Source organism: Alligator mississippiensis, chromosome 14, assembly GCF_030867095.1.
Source record: "Alligator mississippiensis isolate rAllMis1 chromosome 14, rAllMis1, whole genome shotgun sequence".
Classification (NCBI taxonomy): domain Eukaryota; kingdom Metazoa; phylum Chordata; order Crocodylia; family Alligatoridae; genus Alligator; species Alligator mississippiensis.
The window spans coordinates 5,710,953-5,730,374 of NC_081837.1; the positions used below are offsets into that span (position 1 = coordinate 5,710,953).

General features: G+C 44.3%; 1 protein-coding gene across 6 annotated transcripts in view; it reads right to left on the reverse strand.

Moving 5' to 3' along the window:
• Positions 1 to 19,422, reverse strand: part of ACACA (acetyl-CoA carboxylase alpha) — a 182,349-nt gene that overhangs the window by 159,555 nt on the left and 3,372 nt on the right. For 2 of the 6 annotated variants that reach the window (XM_059717405.1, XM_006276473.4), the window contains exon 3: positions 8,942 to 9,065. In XM_059717405.1, the coding sequence (XP_059573388.1) occupies positions 8,942 to 9,039 (98 nt within the window). In that variant the 5' untranslated portion in view covers positions 9,040 to 9,065. Of the gene's footprint in view, positions 1 to 3,926; positions 4,280 to 4,916; positions 4,980 to 8,941; positions 9,066 to 19,422 lie in introns of those variants that run through there. The other 4 variants (XM_019493301.2, XM_019493300.2, XM_019493302.2 and 1 more) reach the window with 4 other exon arrangements.

Sequence of the window (19,422 nt, forward strand, 5' to 3'; positions counted from 1 at the left end):
CCCCAAGAATAAGCAGGTCTTAGCTACACTGCAGTCGCAACAGTATTATGAAAACAACAGGATTGTTAGCACAGATTGCTTAGCATGACTCTATAAAAGACTTAGTCAAGTTTACACAGGCAAAACCAATCCATGTTATAAGCATAAAAAGGACATGTTGGTTGTTTTAATTCAAGTGGAGACACGGCATTAAGAGAGAACATAATCTTCAAACATTGCGTGACTTTTTCAACAGCAGCTCTGAAAATTTAGAGCACATCTCACTGGTTTACTCAATCTTGCTGAGATAGCACTCAGTCAGATTATTGAGATCCAGTTTACGCTGAAATTCCCACAGCTCCCAATTTCAGTAGGACTAGATAAAGCCCAAAAGAAAAATAGGTATGTACTTAACTACTCTGTAATTCAAGTCATCTGTCAGCCAGCCCAGTGTGGGGATTATAAAGGTTGCATCTAGCCAGCTAGTTTTTGGTGGGGGAAAGGGTGATTATAAAAGCTACACGCATATCTGCCCATTTCAAGGATTAAACCACTTGTGAAAACTGCTACTACAAAGCTGCAAGGAATATCCCTGTTCTTGCTGATCAGGTTTTGGATACATCAAGTAGCCTACCCATGCAGTTGGGATGCAGAAATAGAGCTTAAATTATTAGTCCAAGCTCTCCTAAACCAGCCAAAGTCATAAAACTTCGTCAAAGCCAGCAAACACAAAGGTTAGAAACGATCACATTTGGAAAAGTCTCCTCTGTCTAATGCACTTTGCTCAACTTGCCAAAAGTTATCCGATCCTGATAGCACAACAACCATAAAAAATTCCAACTGGATTCATTTAGCACTGGTACAGTTAGGGTAATGCCATTGACTGGTCTGGATTATAACAAGAAAACTAACTTTCACCATAACTATGGAAAGAGACTGCCTCCAAAACTTAATAATTAGAAAACACCTTCCATCTCAGGAGCTAAAGCCCTGCATAAGCATTAATGACACCTTAAGCCTCCATCATTGAGAAAATGATTACTATGGCTTTTTAAAGATGACACAGGGCAAATAAATGACTTGGCTGGGATGATATAGCTGGGGATGCTCCTGCTTTGAGCAGGAGGTTGGACTAGATCAGCGTTTCTCAACCTGTGGGTCATGACCCAAAAGTGGGTTGTAAGAATATATGAAAGGGTCACGGACAAACTTTACAAATGGATTCTCCTTTAAAGGAGAAAAATGTGGGAAACTGGCTTTTGCCTTACAGGCAGAGTTCCAGCCTGCAAGGGGCTGCTTGGGACCCCCTGTGCTCCACACACCCACCCCCTGCCCCAAACACTGGGGGGCTGGGGCCTGGGGGCAGCAGGTCAGGACCAGCCATCAGCGTCTACAAATGGGTCCTGGTACAAAAAAGGTTGAGAAGTGCTGGACTAGATGTGACCTCTGAGGTCCCTTCCAACCCTCATTTCTATGACTCTATGGCCTGCCCAGCAAATCAGTGAGAAACCACAAAATTGAGGCCAGATCTCCTGACTCCCTATCACTAGTCCAAAATACTTCATCATGCTCCCCCCACCCATGAGCGTCTCACTGAAGACAAACCCCACCATCCATTCAAGAACTCCATTCAAGAGCAACTGAGCCTCAGTGCGCCTCAGTCCTGTTCTGCAGGCCCAGCTATCCATTTCTCTGTTCACATGTTCACTTACTGAGCAACAGATAATTCAGAAATCCCATGACTCAGACACACTCTCCACTTCTAAGGTTGAAAACGTTCTCAATTCTTTTTTTTTTTTTTTAAACATTTTCAGAATTACTTCTTGACCAAATAAAATGTAGCCTTCCCCAAAACAGCTCCTCATCGAACCATCTGATTTGCTAACCTGTGGGAACAAGACATTAAAATCCTGCATTGGCTGGAGTATTCTCCCTTACCAAATCCCATAAAATTTGGACTGCTCCAGTTTCAAATACACGGGGTCTCCACTGAAGTCTGTTTGTACTAAGCAGCTGCTGAAAGGCTTAATCCTGCACTACACACATGATCAGGGAGTCCTGCAAGTGACTTCACTGGGTGCTGTGTGGGCCACTAACAGATAAATCACATTCAGAACAGCAGTACTCCCTTTTTCAGCCAGAATCCCTTTGTCTGCAGGAGATTTCATCTCTCCTTAAAGCAGTTTACAGCACAAGGCAAAGTTTGCAGAGACTGAAGCAACTAAAATATACAGAGGTCCAAATATAAACATTGATCCTGGAAAGATAAGCACAAGCACAATCCTACATACGCAAGGAAGTCCAACATGCACAGAGTTCTGTTCATGCTTGATCTTTGTCAGATCTGAGCTGTATTTTCCCTTCTATCTCCCCTCCCTAATCAAAACGACTCGTTTTAAAAGTAAAACTTCATCCTTCAATTTCTGACAATCGCCGAGCACTACAGATTCAGCCAGGGATGCAAAAGCCAAGCTGTGCTGTGTGCTTCTTACAACATAACTAATAAAGCCTCTGCCATCTGAGCTCAACATGCTGTTGAGGAACATGTTGTAAGATAAACATGGAGGACAACGATGAAAAAAAGAACATGCAGCCTGGGAAGATGTGATGCTGGAGTGATGCTGCCCAGCTGTTAACAACACCTGGCAGCGCAAAGCAAACAGGCGGTCTAATAATACAATATTTCATAAAAATATCACTTAGCATTCCCCTGGCAACATGGACTACCTAACACCAAAAGAGCTGTGGCATTACTACGGGGCAAGCAAAAAGTCAGAGCCATTATAAACCAGTAATGAACAGGGTACATCTCCTTTCACTGCCTGGACTAAAGCAGGAAGTGAAAAAAAGCCAAAAGTGGCAAAAAGTAGATTGCATTTACTTAATGGGTTGACTCCTAATTTCTCTGACTAGAAAGGTCAGCAGCACAGCCAGGCAGACGGGCAGTTGGCCTCCAGGTACGCAGAGGATCAAGCTCCACACTAAGGCCCAAAGTTATCGGTTCCTCCAAGACACAGAGGCGAACATCAGGTAAGCCGTACCTTCAGAACAACCTGCCTAGCTTTTTAAGCCGTTGTACCGCAGCACTGATTCTGACAGCCTTTTATGTCAACAGTGATCTCTGCAAAAGTAATAGGCCACCAGCCTGAACTCGCTCTCAGCTGGAAGCAGAAGGACAAAGTCAGACCAAAGAACGAATCGCATCTGTATGACACTTGTGACCCTACTGACCTAAATGTTACTCCTCCATTTATACCGAGACTTCTCCTTAGCTTGCTCCTGCAGCCATATGGCTCAGGGCAGGCAAAACTGAGGGGCATCCGAACCCGAAGCCTCTGGGTTTGGGCCTGCACCCACAGGATGCCCACCAAAAGATTTGGAAGCATCTGAAGCCCCAGGTGGGGGTGGAGGATGCTTGCCGGTGGCAGGGCCACATTTGGTTCTTGAATGACTCACGGATTTGGAACTGATTTGGCTGATTTGACTTGGGACACGAAAAATTTTCCTTAAAAAAAAAAATTCATACCATTTTCTTTTAATTTACAGTGCCCTCTGCCACCACAACTGGATACAGCTCCACTTCCTACCTACGCTGCTCTCCAGACCTCACATCACATGCAGCGAAGTCACTGTGGATCCTCTGTAGCGGAAGGTATTTTATGAAGCAAATGTTTCCAGCCAAAAAAAATGGGGATTTTATAGAAGCTCTGTAATACAATGAATATTTACATTTTACTAGGCCGCATTTCTCCCTTGCAACTCCTTGATTAGGATGAACTTATTCATTTAGTTTTAATTGAATGAAGATGCTTTGGATGGACTTTTCTTGCTCCCCTGAAGGAAGTGACCAGCTTTTTAAAAGGACCCTATAATCAGACGGATAACAGAGGTAAATCTAGCCCGTGTTTAAATACATCCGCAGCCAGGAAAACATTTTAGGCACGTACCTAAACCCCATTGTGCTGAACCTGTACAGATTCCCGAATTGGTGACTATGACTCTTAATAAAAAGACGCAACTTGTTGCTACTCATCAAGTGAAAGGTACAAGGAAGATTAAAAAGACTATGGGGGCAGGGTGAGAAAGAAGAACAAATTTCTTCTGGAAGCGCCAGCACGCTCTGGGCACGCTAGAAGTCGTAAAGAGCTAGGAAATCACTTCCAGAAATGCCGAGAGCTCGCGGCTCCTCGAACACGGACGGGCCGTGCTGCCAAAACGATGCTCCTGGAAAGAGCTCAGAAATCTTCCGATTTTCAACACCGAGGCGCGAAGGAAAGTGAGCGGGAACGGCGGGAAGGTGGCGGCACGTGCCGCTCACGCTGCGGGCACGAGCTGGCGTCAATCGCGCCGATCCAGCTGGACGTTTTTGCACCGATAAACGGCGCCGATCCATTCAGGCTTTTCGTGCCCGTAAACGGCGCCGATCCAGCCGGACTTCTTGCACCGATAAACGGCGCCGATCCATTCAGGCTTTTCGTGCCCGTAAACGGCGCCGATCCAGCCGGACTTCTTGCACCGATAAACGGCACCGATCCATTCAGGCTTTTCGTGCCCGTAAACGGCGCCGATCCAGCCGGACTTCTTGCACCGATAAACGGCACCGATCCATTCAGGCTTTTCGTGCCCGTAAACGGCGCCGATCCAGCCGGACTTCTTGCACCGATAAACGGCGCCGATCAATCCGGGATCGATTCCGACTTGTTGCGACTGGACTGTCTCTCGGGGGCGAACCGAGGCGGTGGGGCTGGGACCACGGGCCCTTCAGGGACTCGAGATGCTCCGAGGACGACCCTTGGCTGCCCCTCCCCTCCCCTCCCCTCATGGACCACACGGGCTGTGCCCGCCCACCCACCCGTCCTGCCGCGGGGGGCCCCGTAGCCCACCGCCCCACCCCCGGGTAACGGTCGCGCGAGGCCGGGCGGGGGAGGGGCGCTCACCTGAGCAGCGGCGCGCGCGCGGAGGAGAAGCCGGAGGCGCGCTCGCCCATCCAGAGCATGGGGCTCGGCCCCGCCCCGGCCCCGCCCCCTCCGCCAGGCCCCGCCCCCCGTCGGGTGGTGTGATGGGGAAGCGGTTACTTCGGGTCACCCACCTCTGACCCCGGCTTCGGTGTCGCCACCCCCCCGCGCGCCCCCATTGGCTCGCGCCTCCACCCTCGAGGTGGGTGTGACCAATGGGAGAGGCCCGCCGGGAGGGGGCGGGGCCAATGGGAAGACGCCGATGGTCCGAGCTGCAGGCGCGCCGCTGCCACTGGCTGGCGAGGCGCGGAGGGAGGGGCCAGTGGCGGCTTTTCCCCAGTACACACCACCCCTCCATTATAACGTAGCCTCTTCCGCTGCCTTTAACCCGTTGGGTGCCGCGCGGCTGCGCTTTGCGCTCCACGTGCAGGCCCTGCTCAGGTCCATGCAGGGAGCTGCCCCCACTGCCAGCCCTGACCTCGACCTCACCTCGGCCCTGTCTGGGTCCCACTGCAAGCCAGGCAGCTGCAGCTGGGCAGCGAAAACCCACCTGGTTGGGGCAGGCGTCTGGTCCGCGGCAAACGTGTGCCACAGGGAGCTGAGACCTGGCCGCTCTGCATCAGACACGGGGGCAAGAGGTGGGAAAAAGGGTGAATCCGGCAAAATCCAAGCTGGGCAATGACGCTTCCCTCTGGCAGGGCCTGCCCCTGCATCTGCTGAAGGGAGCTGCAGGTCACCCAAGCTCAGGCCACGAGTTAGTCTCTACACGGTGCCAATCTGCCCCCGTCTTTAGCGCATGGGGTGCCTGGCCTGGGCCAGGCAACTTATCCCAGGGAAAGAAGTCTTAGAGCCAACAGTTGCAGGTCTGGGCCCTGCCTCCACCGGTTCTGCCTTGCAAAGGGCCTTTCCAAACCCAGCCCCTACATTAGGGATGCCGCTGCAGCACTGACTTGGAAACGTTCAGGAAGGGGCTTGGACTAAATCGGCGTTTCTCAACCCACGGGTCGCAGCCCAAACGTGGGTCGCAAGAATATATGAAAAGGTTGCGAACAAAGCTTAAAAATGAAGCAACAAACTTTAAAATGGATTCTTCTTTAAAGGAGAAAACATGGGAAACCAGGGCTTTTCCCTTCAGCCTGCAAGGGGCTGCTTGGGGCCCCTCACACCCACCCCCTGCCCTATACACCCACCCCCTGCCACACATCTCCCACACACCCATCCCCTGCCCCATACACTGGGGGCTGGGATCTGGAAGTGGGGGGCAGCAGGTTGGGAGTGAGGGGCACTGGGCTGGGACCAGCCATGCATCTTTACAAAAGGGTCCTGTTACAAAGAAGGTTGAGAACCACTGGACTAGATGACCTTGGGAGGTCTCTTCCAACCCAGCTTCTCTATGACTCCAATGCTGCTGAAGCTAATGCACAGGAATATGTGGCATGTATGATAGTTCATTCCTTAGGTTGTCAGCAACCACGGGAAAAGAGGAAGGCAAATACATTGGGAACACCGCTGTGAATAAAACCTGCCTTCTCAATAGCTTCTGCTCTGTTTCACAGACACTTGGCTGAGCAAGATTTTCTGTGCAGGGATAGTTACAAAAAGCAAAAGCATCACAAGTATTCTCATGAATAGTGGTCACCACGCTCACGCCAGAAAGCCCTGTGTGGCTATTTTGATTATGTTCCTTTTCTTCCCTGTCCCACAGACTGTAACAACTATAAATAACCTACATATAGGAGAAGGGGGGGTTTTCCTCTTTATACAGCAAATCTGAGGGATCCAGAAGACACAAATAATAAACTATGATTTTTGTGGCCAATCGTACAGTAGAAGCACGGGCTAAAAGTCTTTTGTATGAAATATTCAGATCAAAAGAGTAGATAAATTCATAAAAAATCAAAAGGTCATGTGGTTTTCAAAAGTCAAGGCTGAAGACCCTAAGCCTAACCCTGATTTTTGGAACCAAAGGCTGTGAGAAGTGGGTGATGACTCTTAGGTCCTGTGGCAATTCATCCCATAGTCTTGGGCCAGCCTTTGCGAAGCCTGTCTCCCACACAGGCAAGCTATCTTCTGCCAGAGGAAGAGAATCTGTCAACCAGAGTTCTCCACCTGTAGCTTCAGGCAATTTTTTAGGGCCCTGACCACCTTAAAAATGAGGAGAGATGCCTCACACTGGATGCTCTATTAGAAAAGGGGCCAAGGTAAGGAGATGAAGACAGAGCTGATGGGCTGATATGTCAGCTCTCATGCCAAGGTGTGTGCACACATAACCAGTATGCACCATGCTTGCCGAAATTCCTGTTTGGGTCTCTGTACCTTTTTAACACTGATTGTTATTATTACTACTATTGTGGCTGCTGCTACTACTATCATCATTATCGTTACTTTTATTAACACTAGTATGATGATGATGATTATGATTAAGTTACTCCTCCTAAAGGCAAGAAAGTTATTTGAGAGTTGGAAAACATTAGGGGGGGAAGGAAATGACTTTTTTTGTTTTTTAATTTATTTTTAATAGAGTTCTGTTTCATTTGCTGATTTCTCTTTTCAAGAAGAGCTGGGAAAGGTTAGTGAGCATTGGCTTAATACTAGCAGATACTGAGCTTCAGTGCACTCTCAAGTGAGTAGGAGTCAAGGGCACTTGGCGCCCTGTAAGACTGTATCCTAACTCAGACCTAATACCTACATGCAAACTCAAATGAATCAGTTTGCATTAGTTATAAAAGGAGCCCCAAGAATTTGGAGATGGTAGATAGAAAACTATTAAACTGCTTAATCCACTATATTGATCTTCAATTTCCCTTGCATTTAAAAAAAACCCCAAAGATGACAAGTGGTTGGCTCATCTTCGCTGCTGTACTTGAGTATTTCGGTCATGCTAAAATCTGCATTCTGTGCATCTGCCCTTCCCATTTTATTCACTCAACCAATAAACACTACTTAAATCCTGTTGGAGGAATGATTTGCTACATATAATTAAACCCTGTAACAACTTTTCAGTTTGAGAGCCAAGGAAGAAAGCAATGCGTGTAAAACAGACAAAAGTACATATATTAACATGAGTATGTCACAATCAAACATGGATTGGGAAAGTGCCACTGACAATAAACCATGATAATCTCAGCCTTAAGCGAGCCTCACATTTGATGGCCTCGAAGCAGCATTTTAATTACTATTAGGATGCTTAACCTTTACATGGACTTTGCATCCTGGAACATTTCACAAAGAAGAGGCTTTGTTAAGTGACTCACCCAAAATATTTCATTTATTTGAATTATAAATTCATTGGACTTTTAAACAAGTCATTAGAAAAGCACGTGGCTAGTGGCTTTCAGACCTGCTCTTGTTCCCATTGACAGCAGTAGCAAATTTACAGTAACTTGGCTTCAGTGTGAGCAGGATGCCATAATCTGGTCAATGGGATTTGGGGGAAATTGGGAGGAGCAGGTAAGGACCAGCCCAGCCACTGTGATCCCAATCCTGCCCTTAAAGGAACAAAGCTCAGTTCTGCTGCTGATTTAGATAAGAAAGGCTGAGTTCCCAGACTTCTATCTAATTTAGGCAGAAGAGCCAATCGTTATCAATGTGCTCAAAGCCTAAAAACCCAATGTATACTGGTAATATAATGCCACAAGGTCAAATACTTCTAACATAACAGGCATAAGATACATTGCTCAGATACGAACCTTCCCAACGTGTGTTGAGTGTTCAACTAGCAGCTTGTGGACTGTACACATTTTATGCATGACCTTAGCAGAAGTCCTGATTAAGTCTTTGTGTCTTTCTTTGAGAAAGAGAGAAAGACACATCTCTATCACAAAACATTTTAAATGCTGTAACCCTCTTCAGGAGAGAATTATTTTTATTTGGCTTACAAATGCATGATGCCCTGTACTTAACTTTGCACATGCAAAAAAGCCACCCAAGCACATTTTTCTTGTAAATACACGTGGCCTCGGAAGTGAAAATAAATGCAACTGGAAAAACAGTGAAAGCTTCATTACCTGAATGGTCCCACACCTCTCTGGCAACACCTGATAATATCCCCAGCTCCACAGTGCCCAGAAGGATCACCCTGGCTTTGAAGTGTTAGTGACGTCATCCATCCCACAACACAGAACGCAGGTCCTGGCAGGTAGGTAAAAGAGGAAAAGCTTCTCTATTATTTTGCTTTTTTTAAAAAGTGTTATTTTTTCACATGCATGTATTTCGGAAGTTTTAACAGACTTATCAGTTGCTGTCACATAAACATCAGAATTAAAACATTCATTATGATAAAGCTGAGCATCTCTTTTTGTTTAGAGAAACAATATAATGGTCCAACCTCTCTCTACTTAGCAGGCTATTTGCCATTTTCAGACTCACCCCGTCTGATGTCCTTTTATTGTTTTTAAATTCTTTAAGGGCTTTTTGAACTTCAAAGGCATCCTGGGGATGGTTTAAGAGTGGAAGCAGAGTGCTGTGTGGCTCACTCCTCCTCTTCTGCAACCAGCAGCACTAAATTGGAAAGTGAAAGTACCCATCATAACAGTAGGCAGGTTCTTGGGGTAAATCTGATATCTTTTATTAGACCAACTAAATCATTATTTTAGTCGACCTAATTAAAAATATCAGATTTACCCAAAGAACCTTATCTGCCTATGTTCTTAGACCAACACGGGTACCACCTATACCCCTGCAACATAACAGTAGGCAGACAAGGCTCTTTCGGTCAATCTGATGTCTTCTATTCAACCAACCAAAATAGTTGGAAAAAATATGTTTTACAAGCTTGTGGGTACAAACACCCTTCTTCAGGCAGAGGGAGCGTCACCCAAAAAACCTTGTCTGCCTATGTCCTTAGACCAACACGGCTACAACCGACACCCCTGCAACATAACAGCAGTATTTAACATTCACCTGACCCTATCACCATCCTCCAGCTCCACCAGTGACTACATGGGAAAAAGTTGAGACTAAGAACGAAGCAAAGGGAATCAGTTTTGAAAATAATTCCAAAACAGCTACACCTGCAGAAGAAAGTATTCTGACACAGACAAAGGCTGGGTTAGCACTTCACCAAGGTCTAACCCAGTGATTTCTACCAGTTAAGCAGGGTTTGAGTTTCTTTCAAACTTTAGCAGAAAATATATACTGCTTACTTGCTTAGCATATTTTATTTAATATAAATGATCTTAACATATGACAACAAGTTTGGCCTTAATGAAGGTTCTTGTTACTGTAAATTTGATTTTAAATGGGAGAGGCAAGAATCACTTCCATTCAAAAACCTGTCTAACCCTATCCCAACTATACAGTTGGTCCAATAATAGATATCACCCAAAGAAATCCTTGCCTCTCACATTATTTCTGGATCATGACGGCTACAACACCACACTTACACTGCCATTTTAAGCGGGAATTTTTTTTTAATTTAACCCTTAATTTTATCCACCTCAGATATATGGAAGAAGCAGCCTATCCAAGTACTAAGGATTTAATAGTACGTGCAAGCACTTGCCACTTCATCTTAGAAAAAAGAACACACAAAAATCCTCTGGATTTATCAATAATGATAACAAAGTCAGATTGGGCCACTATATAATTAGTCATTTTTAAAGCAGGGCATAATTTTAGACTAACAGAAGTATCCAACCTTTAGCCCACAATCAAAATAAACAGCATTGTGGCTATTTGGCTTTTTAAAAACAGAAGTTTTAGCAGAAAAGGTGATCTCTATTGCCACCTTGTGTCAGATATTAGAAAATGCCAGTTCCTGGTGAAAAATGGCTCAGCACATCCTAGCACTTGATGAAAACAGAAATGTAGGAGAGGAGTCTGCTTGGATTCTCATATATTTTGGATGATTACCTTATGTGATAACAAAGAAAATGTTTTCACCATTTACGTCTGTCTGGGAGTCTGACACCCCCTCTTTCTAATGAAGACGTATCTCTGTGCTCCATGCTCTTCTTGTCCTGAGATTGTTTAAATACAGTGCATTTCTCTTGGGGCCCCTCTTGAACCTATTCTAGAATTCAAACCTAAAAAATACTGAGGCCCAGTTGGTAAGTGCAGGGCACTAGTTCTTCATAATCTGCACAGGAAGAATATGGTTTCTGGGTGGAGTTCAAGGTCTTAGTACTAACCACAAGAAAACCTAAATTGCTTGGACCTGCCTTCTTGGAAGACACTTCTTTCCCCACGTAGCAGTGTTACATGGGAAGCATTCATGAGAACGCCTCTTCAGCATATAACAGGATGCTGTTACAGTATATGCTGAACAGCATATAAAGTTTAGCACAATGAGTTTGCATATAAAAGTTGCTGCCTGAGCGTTCTCCAGGACTGAACTTCATTTTGAAACAAGCTCAGGCTTCCCTTGGTTCCAAACAGACCAATTCTGTCAGCCTTTTCGGCACACCTGAACCAGGCTTCACACATATCCTAAGCCAGTAGGGGAATTTGGGCCTATAAATAACGATATTTGGATCAATCATTTACCAAATCCTGAATACTCACTTCCAAATCTAGAAATTAATCAGACTACAATGAATTATGAATCTCATTTAATCCCTCCTGATCAGTTATCAATATTGAGATGCTGGGAGCTTTACCAACTAATTTATAGATGCAGATACATTGGTTTCATTAATGGAAGCAATAAGAGAAGAAAAAAAAAAAAAGGCTCTATGATCATGAATACTGTATTTACGTCACAATCATGGATTCAATATTGGCATTTAGTTTGTGGTCTGCACGCTACGACCTCAGCCCAAAAAGCAGGTGGATTGTTTCTGACTGCTTGTATCACTAAAAGATTTCTAATGGAACAAAACCACAAACCCTACACAAGGGACCAAGATATGCTTGCAAATTATGTTGATTATTTTCTGCTAGGGTAATGTTCTGGAATGTAGCTGGTTAAAAACTTTGAAGAATTAGTGAGGAAAAAAATCAACATCATTTAGATTTCACATCTATATACAGCCAAAGGCACTCTCTAAAGATACCCAACAAGCAGGTTGGCCATACAGGTAATATACAGCATCTCTTCTACACTCAGTAATTTGACCCTTTATATTTCAAGTGTTAAAGGGTTATTATCCCTTTATATTTCAAGTGTGTTGGTCCCAGTTATCTGTTTAAATATAAACAGTCCCAAAGGAGTTTCAGCTTCTCCCGCTGAGTCACTAATTAGAGGCAAACGGATTTTTCTCGTTGAATGTTCTAGCTCAAAGATAACGCTGGTACCTACAGCATTTTGAATGTTTCTGTTACTATGGTAACTTCTGCATCACTGAATTGGCAACTACCTTGGTGAATAAAAATCACGTACACACTTACAAGACTGGCCTCATTTGCAAAAAAAAAACAAAACCCAAAAACCAACCAAACAAAAAACAACCCCCCAAAAACCAAGAATATGTGAATCTGGTGTAAGCGACAGGAAAAAATTGGCTGGACAGAACTTAAAGAAAAATTTGGCTGACACTTCCCTCCTCTTTAGGAATGGTTTTGTGACCATTAAGGACTTTTTTTTTTATTACAGCTGACTTGCTCTTTCAATACAGCTCCCTCTCCCAAGATTATCTTTGATGCTGAACCTAAACACAGTCCTTCAGATTAAACATAGCAAATTACACCACTGTTATCTATGTGTCCTCACCTCTGGTCTGTAATTGTATCTATTTGTTGGGCTGGTGGTATTTTGGTTTCAAACATTTCACACATTTCTACTCCATAATACCATGGAGCATTTTTGGACTGAGAGAACGGCTGCTAGAACTGAAACCGAAGGTCAGGGTCATGTAAAAGTCAGCTCCAGAGACAAAGTTGAGCTCTAGTCCCATTTCTACAGCATGCTGCTCTAATGATCCACGCACTCTCATCTCAAATTCTTTGCATATTTAAGTCCTGACCTAGACTTTGCACCCTGCAGCAACTTGAGGTGCTTTTAGAGTTGCTATAGAAATATAAGAAATCCACAAATGGAAGCAAGAGGTCAATTCACTGGACGCTATTAATCTATCATGACCATTCCACATAGGCCCAAAGACTGAGACTGATGGGTAGAAAAGTCCTCAGAGTTATTATCTAAGAGCACACAACTATCTAAGGCACCCTTCTGCAAGATGGGAGAGCAAAGGGAGATGAACGGTACCACTGCTGGCATCCTCTGTCTTCTACCCCACTAGTCAGCAGAGAGAGCGGAGAACATCTCTCCAATCTTGCAATGTTTTAGGCTCCATGCAGTAAACGGAATAAGACATTGGAGACACAGGCGTGCCCCATTTCGCCTGGTAGATTCTCCTAATAGGCAGTCGTTAAGTCCTGAGAAATCACAATTTGATGTGATGTGAGAAATGTAATTATATTAGTCCACAACTCTGAATAACCCGATTTCAAGGTTGTATTGTGGACAATAATGACTATAGTTTTGGTTTAGTTTTTCCTGCTGTTCCTCTGTTATTGTTTGCTTGGTTTTTTCCCCCTCTACCTTTCAATATACAAACATAGGAGGAATCATTTAGTTGTGAAATGCTATAGATATAGAAAAGAAAAATCTCTCCCAGATCCTAGGAGCACTCAGCATCAAATACGATTGCCCTGGTCAGTTCAACTATAACTACTATTACTAGCCAACTTTATACATTTTTTTGGAGGAAAAATGAAAAGAAAATTAAAGTAGAACATTCACCACAGAAAGGCAAACTGAAGGGCTGGTGTTTTCTTCATTCCCCAGCTCTTGGCAGGCCAAGAGCTCAGCACATCAGTAAAAGCTGTCTTTGTATAGTCGGGAGTGATATGCTGAGCACCCAAAAATAGCAGGGGACAAACAGGGAGAGACTCTAGATTTCACATCCACACACAAATCTCAGCTCTCACGCAAGGCAACTTTGCATAACAATTGCAACATTTAAAAATTTGAGCCAGATGCTGCTGTGTAATCCTTACCACGCCATTGCACCCGGCCCAGATGCATGGGCAAGAGGATCTCCACTTTCACTGAGCACTTCCATAAGAATTCAGTGCTCTTGCTTCCATATGGCCCCCAAGCCTGAAGGAGAAAGTACTCTAAAAAGGTTTCATAGTAAAGAGCCTGTGACATCTAGAAAGATTTGCATCTTCTTGTAAAATGTTAATTAACCAAACTCTCGAGGTTGGCTCCGCTTCACTTCCACTCCTTGCTAAGCTAAACAGTCCTCTAATGTCCAAAGGCAGGTCGAAACTTTTTAAACATGCTGGTTCCCACATCTCACCTAATCCAGAGAAAATTACTTTCCTTCTCTCCTGCTCTCTGAGAAGCATGAAGATGCGCTAATCAGACAAAGACGAGGAGTCTATATTAATGCACCAATTGTGTGCATCCTAATACCCAGTGCAACAGTCATTACTGCATCTGTTTATTTGAAGTTCCCTGCCCAGCAAGTTTGCAGAATACAACACCTCCTTGTGACATGTTACAAAGCCCAAATGATCCGCACTTAATGCACATAATGTATGCCTTTCTATTGTGGTAGTAAGACATAGATGGATCTGAATTTAAGAAGTCTTTACGGACTGTTATAATACAATATATGGGGACTACGAAAATAGCTCTGGATATTGCATATCCCCTGGCTTCATTCAACTGCACTCATCATGACTTCATATGGCAAATAACACATCCTAATGTGTCAGAAAACTGCTACTACCAGAGACAGCATTGTCACTCCCTCCTAACAGAGACTAGTTCCCAGGCTGTCAAAGTGTTGCTTTGTGAAAGACAAGGATTTGACTCCTGGTCCCAATTATATGCTCTCCAACCCAACTGAGGCACAAGGGGATGTGAAGGGGAAGAATGCAGATCAAAAGCAGAAAGGAAGTTGTGCATCCTTCTACACTGGCACCTCCTGGCGGATCGGGAGCAGACCTGGCCTCAGGAAAGGAGGAGTGGAGAATACGGGCAGTAGCAAAACAATCCACTAAACACAAAGGATAAACACCACCGCTGTATTAAGAGGCCATTTTAGTAAGCTCCGTTTTGCAGACCTTAGAAATGCTGCCATTTGCCTTTTCCTGTAGCTGTTTAATAACCTGCAGTTAAAATCTGACAACTCAAAGCAAAGAACCTCAAGAAGGACCAGCACCGCCTAGCTTCTAGCGTTCAAATCTCACATCCTCATTGAACAGTTATAGGCACGCGCGAGTCATATATCTTATACACCTACAGCATTGTACGCTCTTACCCAGAATAGAGCGCTCCGCTCACAGAAGACTAGGATATAATACGGTAAAATGATTGCCCTAAGTTATTTCAAACCCTCCCACTGTGTCGATGGCAATTCCAGTTAAGGTGAATTTCTACAGTCCTGAGAATTAGGCGAATGCTACAAAGTAAAGGTGGCCACAAGTAATTACAAATAAATTTGCTCCATGCCCCTTTCATGCCCGCCCTCTACAAATTACCCTGGGAAGTGTCTTTACTAGCAGGATTGTTTGCACACACCATTTTTGAACAAATGCTATTTGAACATATTGGCGTAAGCTTCTATTGCACCCAGGAGTACAAACACCAGCAGACTCTCCCTATGCCTGAAGAAGGGTGTTTGTGCCTGAAAGTCTGTAACGAACAATTTTTCCAACCAATTAGTTGGTCTAATAAAAGCTATCACATTTTACCCAAAGAACCTTGTCTGAATAAATGCTATACATTGGGGGGGGGGGGGGGGGTTGTTCTGAAAACAAATTTAAAAACAAGCATTCATACTAGAAACCTGCTTCAAAGAGATACTCTCATCCAGTCACAGAACAAAAACACGGCTGTACAGCTCGTTTGTCCAAACTAAGAAACCAAACAGACAAACGTGACCATCAAATATTTGCAATGAATTGCTTGGGAACAAGCTACAAACCAAAAAGTAATTTCTGAAATGTCTGGCAAATCACTTCCAAAAGCAAATAAAAATGGCCCAGCTTGTGAAACTTTCTGAACAGATATCAAAGCAAAATATAGACACACAATTCATTAAAAATTATTCACTTAGATCTACCTAAAGTTCCTCTGTAAAAAAAAATGAATCCCTAGGAGGGTTGGAAATTGGATTGCGACCCTCAAGACTCATTTTACACAAGCCATTGAACAGCTATCAGATGGTAACAGCTTTCGGCCACTAGCAATCTGGTACGCATTAGGACAGACAGGCCAGAGGCAAAGGGCTCTTTATATTATTATCAGCCCCCCTGTGATCTACTTCATACTGGAGCCCACGGATGTTACGCTAGGCTATTGATCTGAACAAGAGGCCTGTTCCACAAATCATGTTTTTAGGAGCAGGGTTGCTTAATTTATTAATCCTGAGGTGCATTTTCCTTCACTCCACAGCCAGAAATTCACATCAAGCCCCTCTTAGCACAATGGCCAAGATCGTTGTCATTCTTTTTCCTCAGCTGCCAGCCTCAAGAAATCCTAATTTTCTTTGATTTATCATAAATCTGCATTGTTTTCCTCCTCTCTACTTACTAGCAATAAGAAGCAGCAGCACATCAGACAGAGCCAAGCTACTACGGACTGAAACGAGGGGCCAAATTGGAGCGACATTAATCTAGTTTCAGGGCTCCTGCTCTGAATGCATCCGTGTGCCGACTATCTTTACAAACTATCTTTGACTATGTTTTAACTCCAGCAGCATGGTCTAGTCATCAGAATCAACAAAGGGAGCAAAGCTACTTGTAGAAGCAATAAAAGTCTCACTGACATTACAAATTCTGCATCCCCTGAATTCTTAGATTAATACCAGTAAAAAAAAAATCCTAGCTATTCATACAAAAAGAAGCACCAAAGTTATGCTCAATTCTACGTAACTACTAGGTCTCATTCTCTCTTTCCTAATGCCTTTATAGTTATTTACATCCATGCAAAGCAGGTACAAAATCTTTGTAAAATATTTATCAATGATTATGCAAAATGAAAGCCAGCGGGGGGGAGGGCATTATTTTTTCTGCCCCTAAGAAATCTGTTTTGAGTTTAATTTGAAGAACTCCTAATCCTATCAAGGCTGGGATCTTTTACTGATTTTTTTGTGAAACTCCAGGAGGTTTTGGAACACAGAAGTCAGAAGACGCCACACAAATTTGGAGTGAAAGCAGTGTTCACGCAAACTGCTGAGCATTACAAAGCTGCGGATGAAACACAGCCCCGGGAATCTGCAAGCGTTATCATTTTTCTATTATTAAATCTGAGCATTAGTCAAGTTTTGATGAGCAAAAATGACAAGAAAACATTTTAACACAGTTTTTCCGATGCGTTGCTTACCACTTTGTATCCACATACCTTGCTCTGTTCCAGTTAAGTGTTGCCATTTATCAATGTAATCAGTCCAATTGCTATCTAGCACCATAGAAAATGTTTATAGACTGACAGGTTTACCATTCAAAGCCAAATAAGCTTGCATAGCTGTACATCTGATAAATGCACAGAAATACTCTGGTAAAGCACTGGATCAAGTATGAGACTGTTATTCTGGAAAACTCCATAGTGAAGGAGGATGCCCTGGGATACACACCAAAATACAGGCTCTAACAAGCCATTTTTTTCCTTAAAGGATATATGAAAATAGGATCAGCAGAAAAATCCCAGTAGTCTAGTTGCCAAATGTTTGCCAGTGCCTCCAAACCACTCAAAACAAGCCATTTTAAGCTTAAAAAAATACCACTATTTTTGTATCACTGTCATATACAGCTGCTCTAACGGAAGTTTCCCAATCACAGGCCCTGGTTCTCATGGAGGATTCAAGCACCCTGAAATCTGCCAGGAGGGCAATACAGCAGTGCACAGGCAATCCAGGAAATTTCTGGAGGGTGTTGGGGACAACTTCCTGGTGCAAGTGCTGGAGAGGCCAACTAGGAGCCATGCTCTTCTTGACTCGCTGCTCACAAACAGGGATGAATTGGTGGGGAACGTAGTAGTGGATGGTAATTTGGGCAGCAGTGACCATGGGATGATTGAGTTCAGGATCCCGAGGAAAGGAAGGAAGGAGACCAGCAGAGTAAGGACCCTGGGCTTCAGAAGAGCAGACTTCGACTCAAAAAACTCATGAGCAGGATCCCCTAGGAAGCCAGTCTGAGGAGAGGAGTCCAAGAGAGCTGGCTGCACTTTAAACAAGTCTTACCGAGAGTGCAGGAACAAACCACCCCAAGGAAGACGAGCAAATACAGCAGAAGACCAGCTTGGCTTAGCAGGGAACTCTTCTGTAAACTAAATCACAAAAAGGAAGCTTATAAGAAGTGGAAACTTGGACAAATAACTAGGGAGGAGTATAAAAGCATTGCTCAGGCATGCAGGAATGAAGTCAGGAAGGCCAAAGTGCAATTGGAGTTGCAGCTAGCAAGGGAAATGAAGGGTAACAAGAAGGGTTTCTACAAGTATGTTGGTAGCAAGAGGAGGATCAGGGAAGGTGCTGAATGGGGGAGGCAACCTTGTGACAGAGGATGCAGAAAATGCTGAAGTGCTCAGTGCCTGTTTCACCCCAGTCTTCACAGGCAAGGTCAGCTCCTAGATTACTGCACTGGGCAGCAGTTTGGGGAGGAAGTGAGCAGCCCACAACGGTGAAAGAACAGTTGAGGGACTAGTTAGAACAGCTGGACACACACAAGTCCATGGGGCCAGATGGGATGCACCTAAGGGTGCTGAGGGATTTGGCTGATGTGATTGCAGAGCCGCTGGCCATCATCTTTGAAAACTTACGATGATCAGGAGAGGTCCCGGATGACTGGAAAAGGGCAAACGTAGTGCACATATTTAAGAAAGGGAAAAAGGATCCAGGGAACTACAGAATGGTCAGCCTTACCTCAGTCCTTGGAAAAAATCACAAAGCAGACCCTCAAGGAATTCATCTCAAAGCACATGGAGGAGAAAAATGTATTAGGAACAGTCAGCATGGATTCACCAAGGGCAAGTCATGCCTGACCAACCTGATTGCCTTCTACCATGAGATGACTGGACCTGTGGATGCGGGGAGACCAGTGGATGTGATATACTTTGATTTCAGCAAGGCTTTTGATATAGTTTCCCACAACATTCTCATAGGCAAGGTAAGGAAGTACAAACTGGATGAACGGACTGTAAGGTGGATAGAAAACTGGCTGGAGCATCAGGCTTGGAGGGTAGTAATCAATGGCTCATGTCTAGCTGACAGCTGGTATCAAGTGGAGAGGTCCTGGGGCTGGTTTTGTTCAATATCTTCATCAACAACCTGGAAGATGGCATACAGTGTACCCTCGGCAAGTCTCCAGATGACAACAAGCTGGGGGGAGTCATAGATACACTGGAGGGTAGGGCTAGGATTCAGAGAGTCCTAGACAAATTGGAGGACTGGGCCAAAAGAAATCTCATGAGGTTCAATAAGGACAAGTGCAAAGTCCTGCACTTAGGAGGGAACAATCCCACGCACTGGTGCAGGCTGGGGCTGACTGGCTGGGCAGCAGCTCTGCAGAAAAGGACCTGAGGGTTACAGTGGGCAAC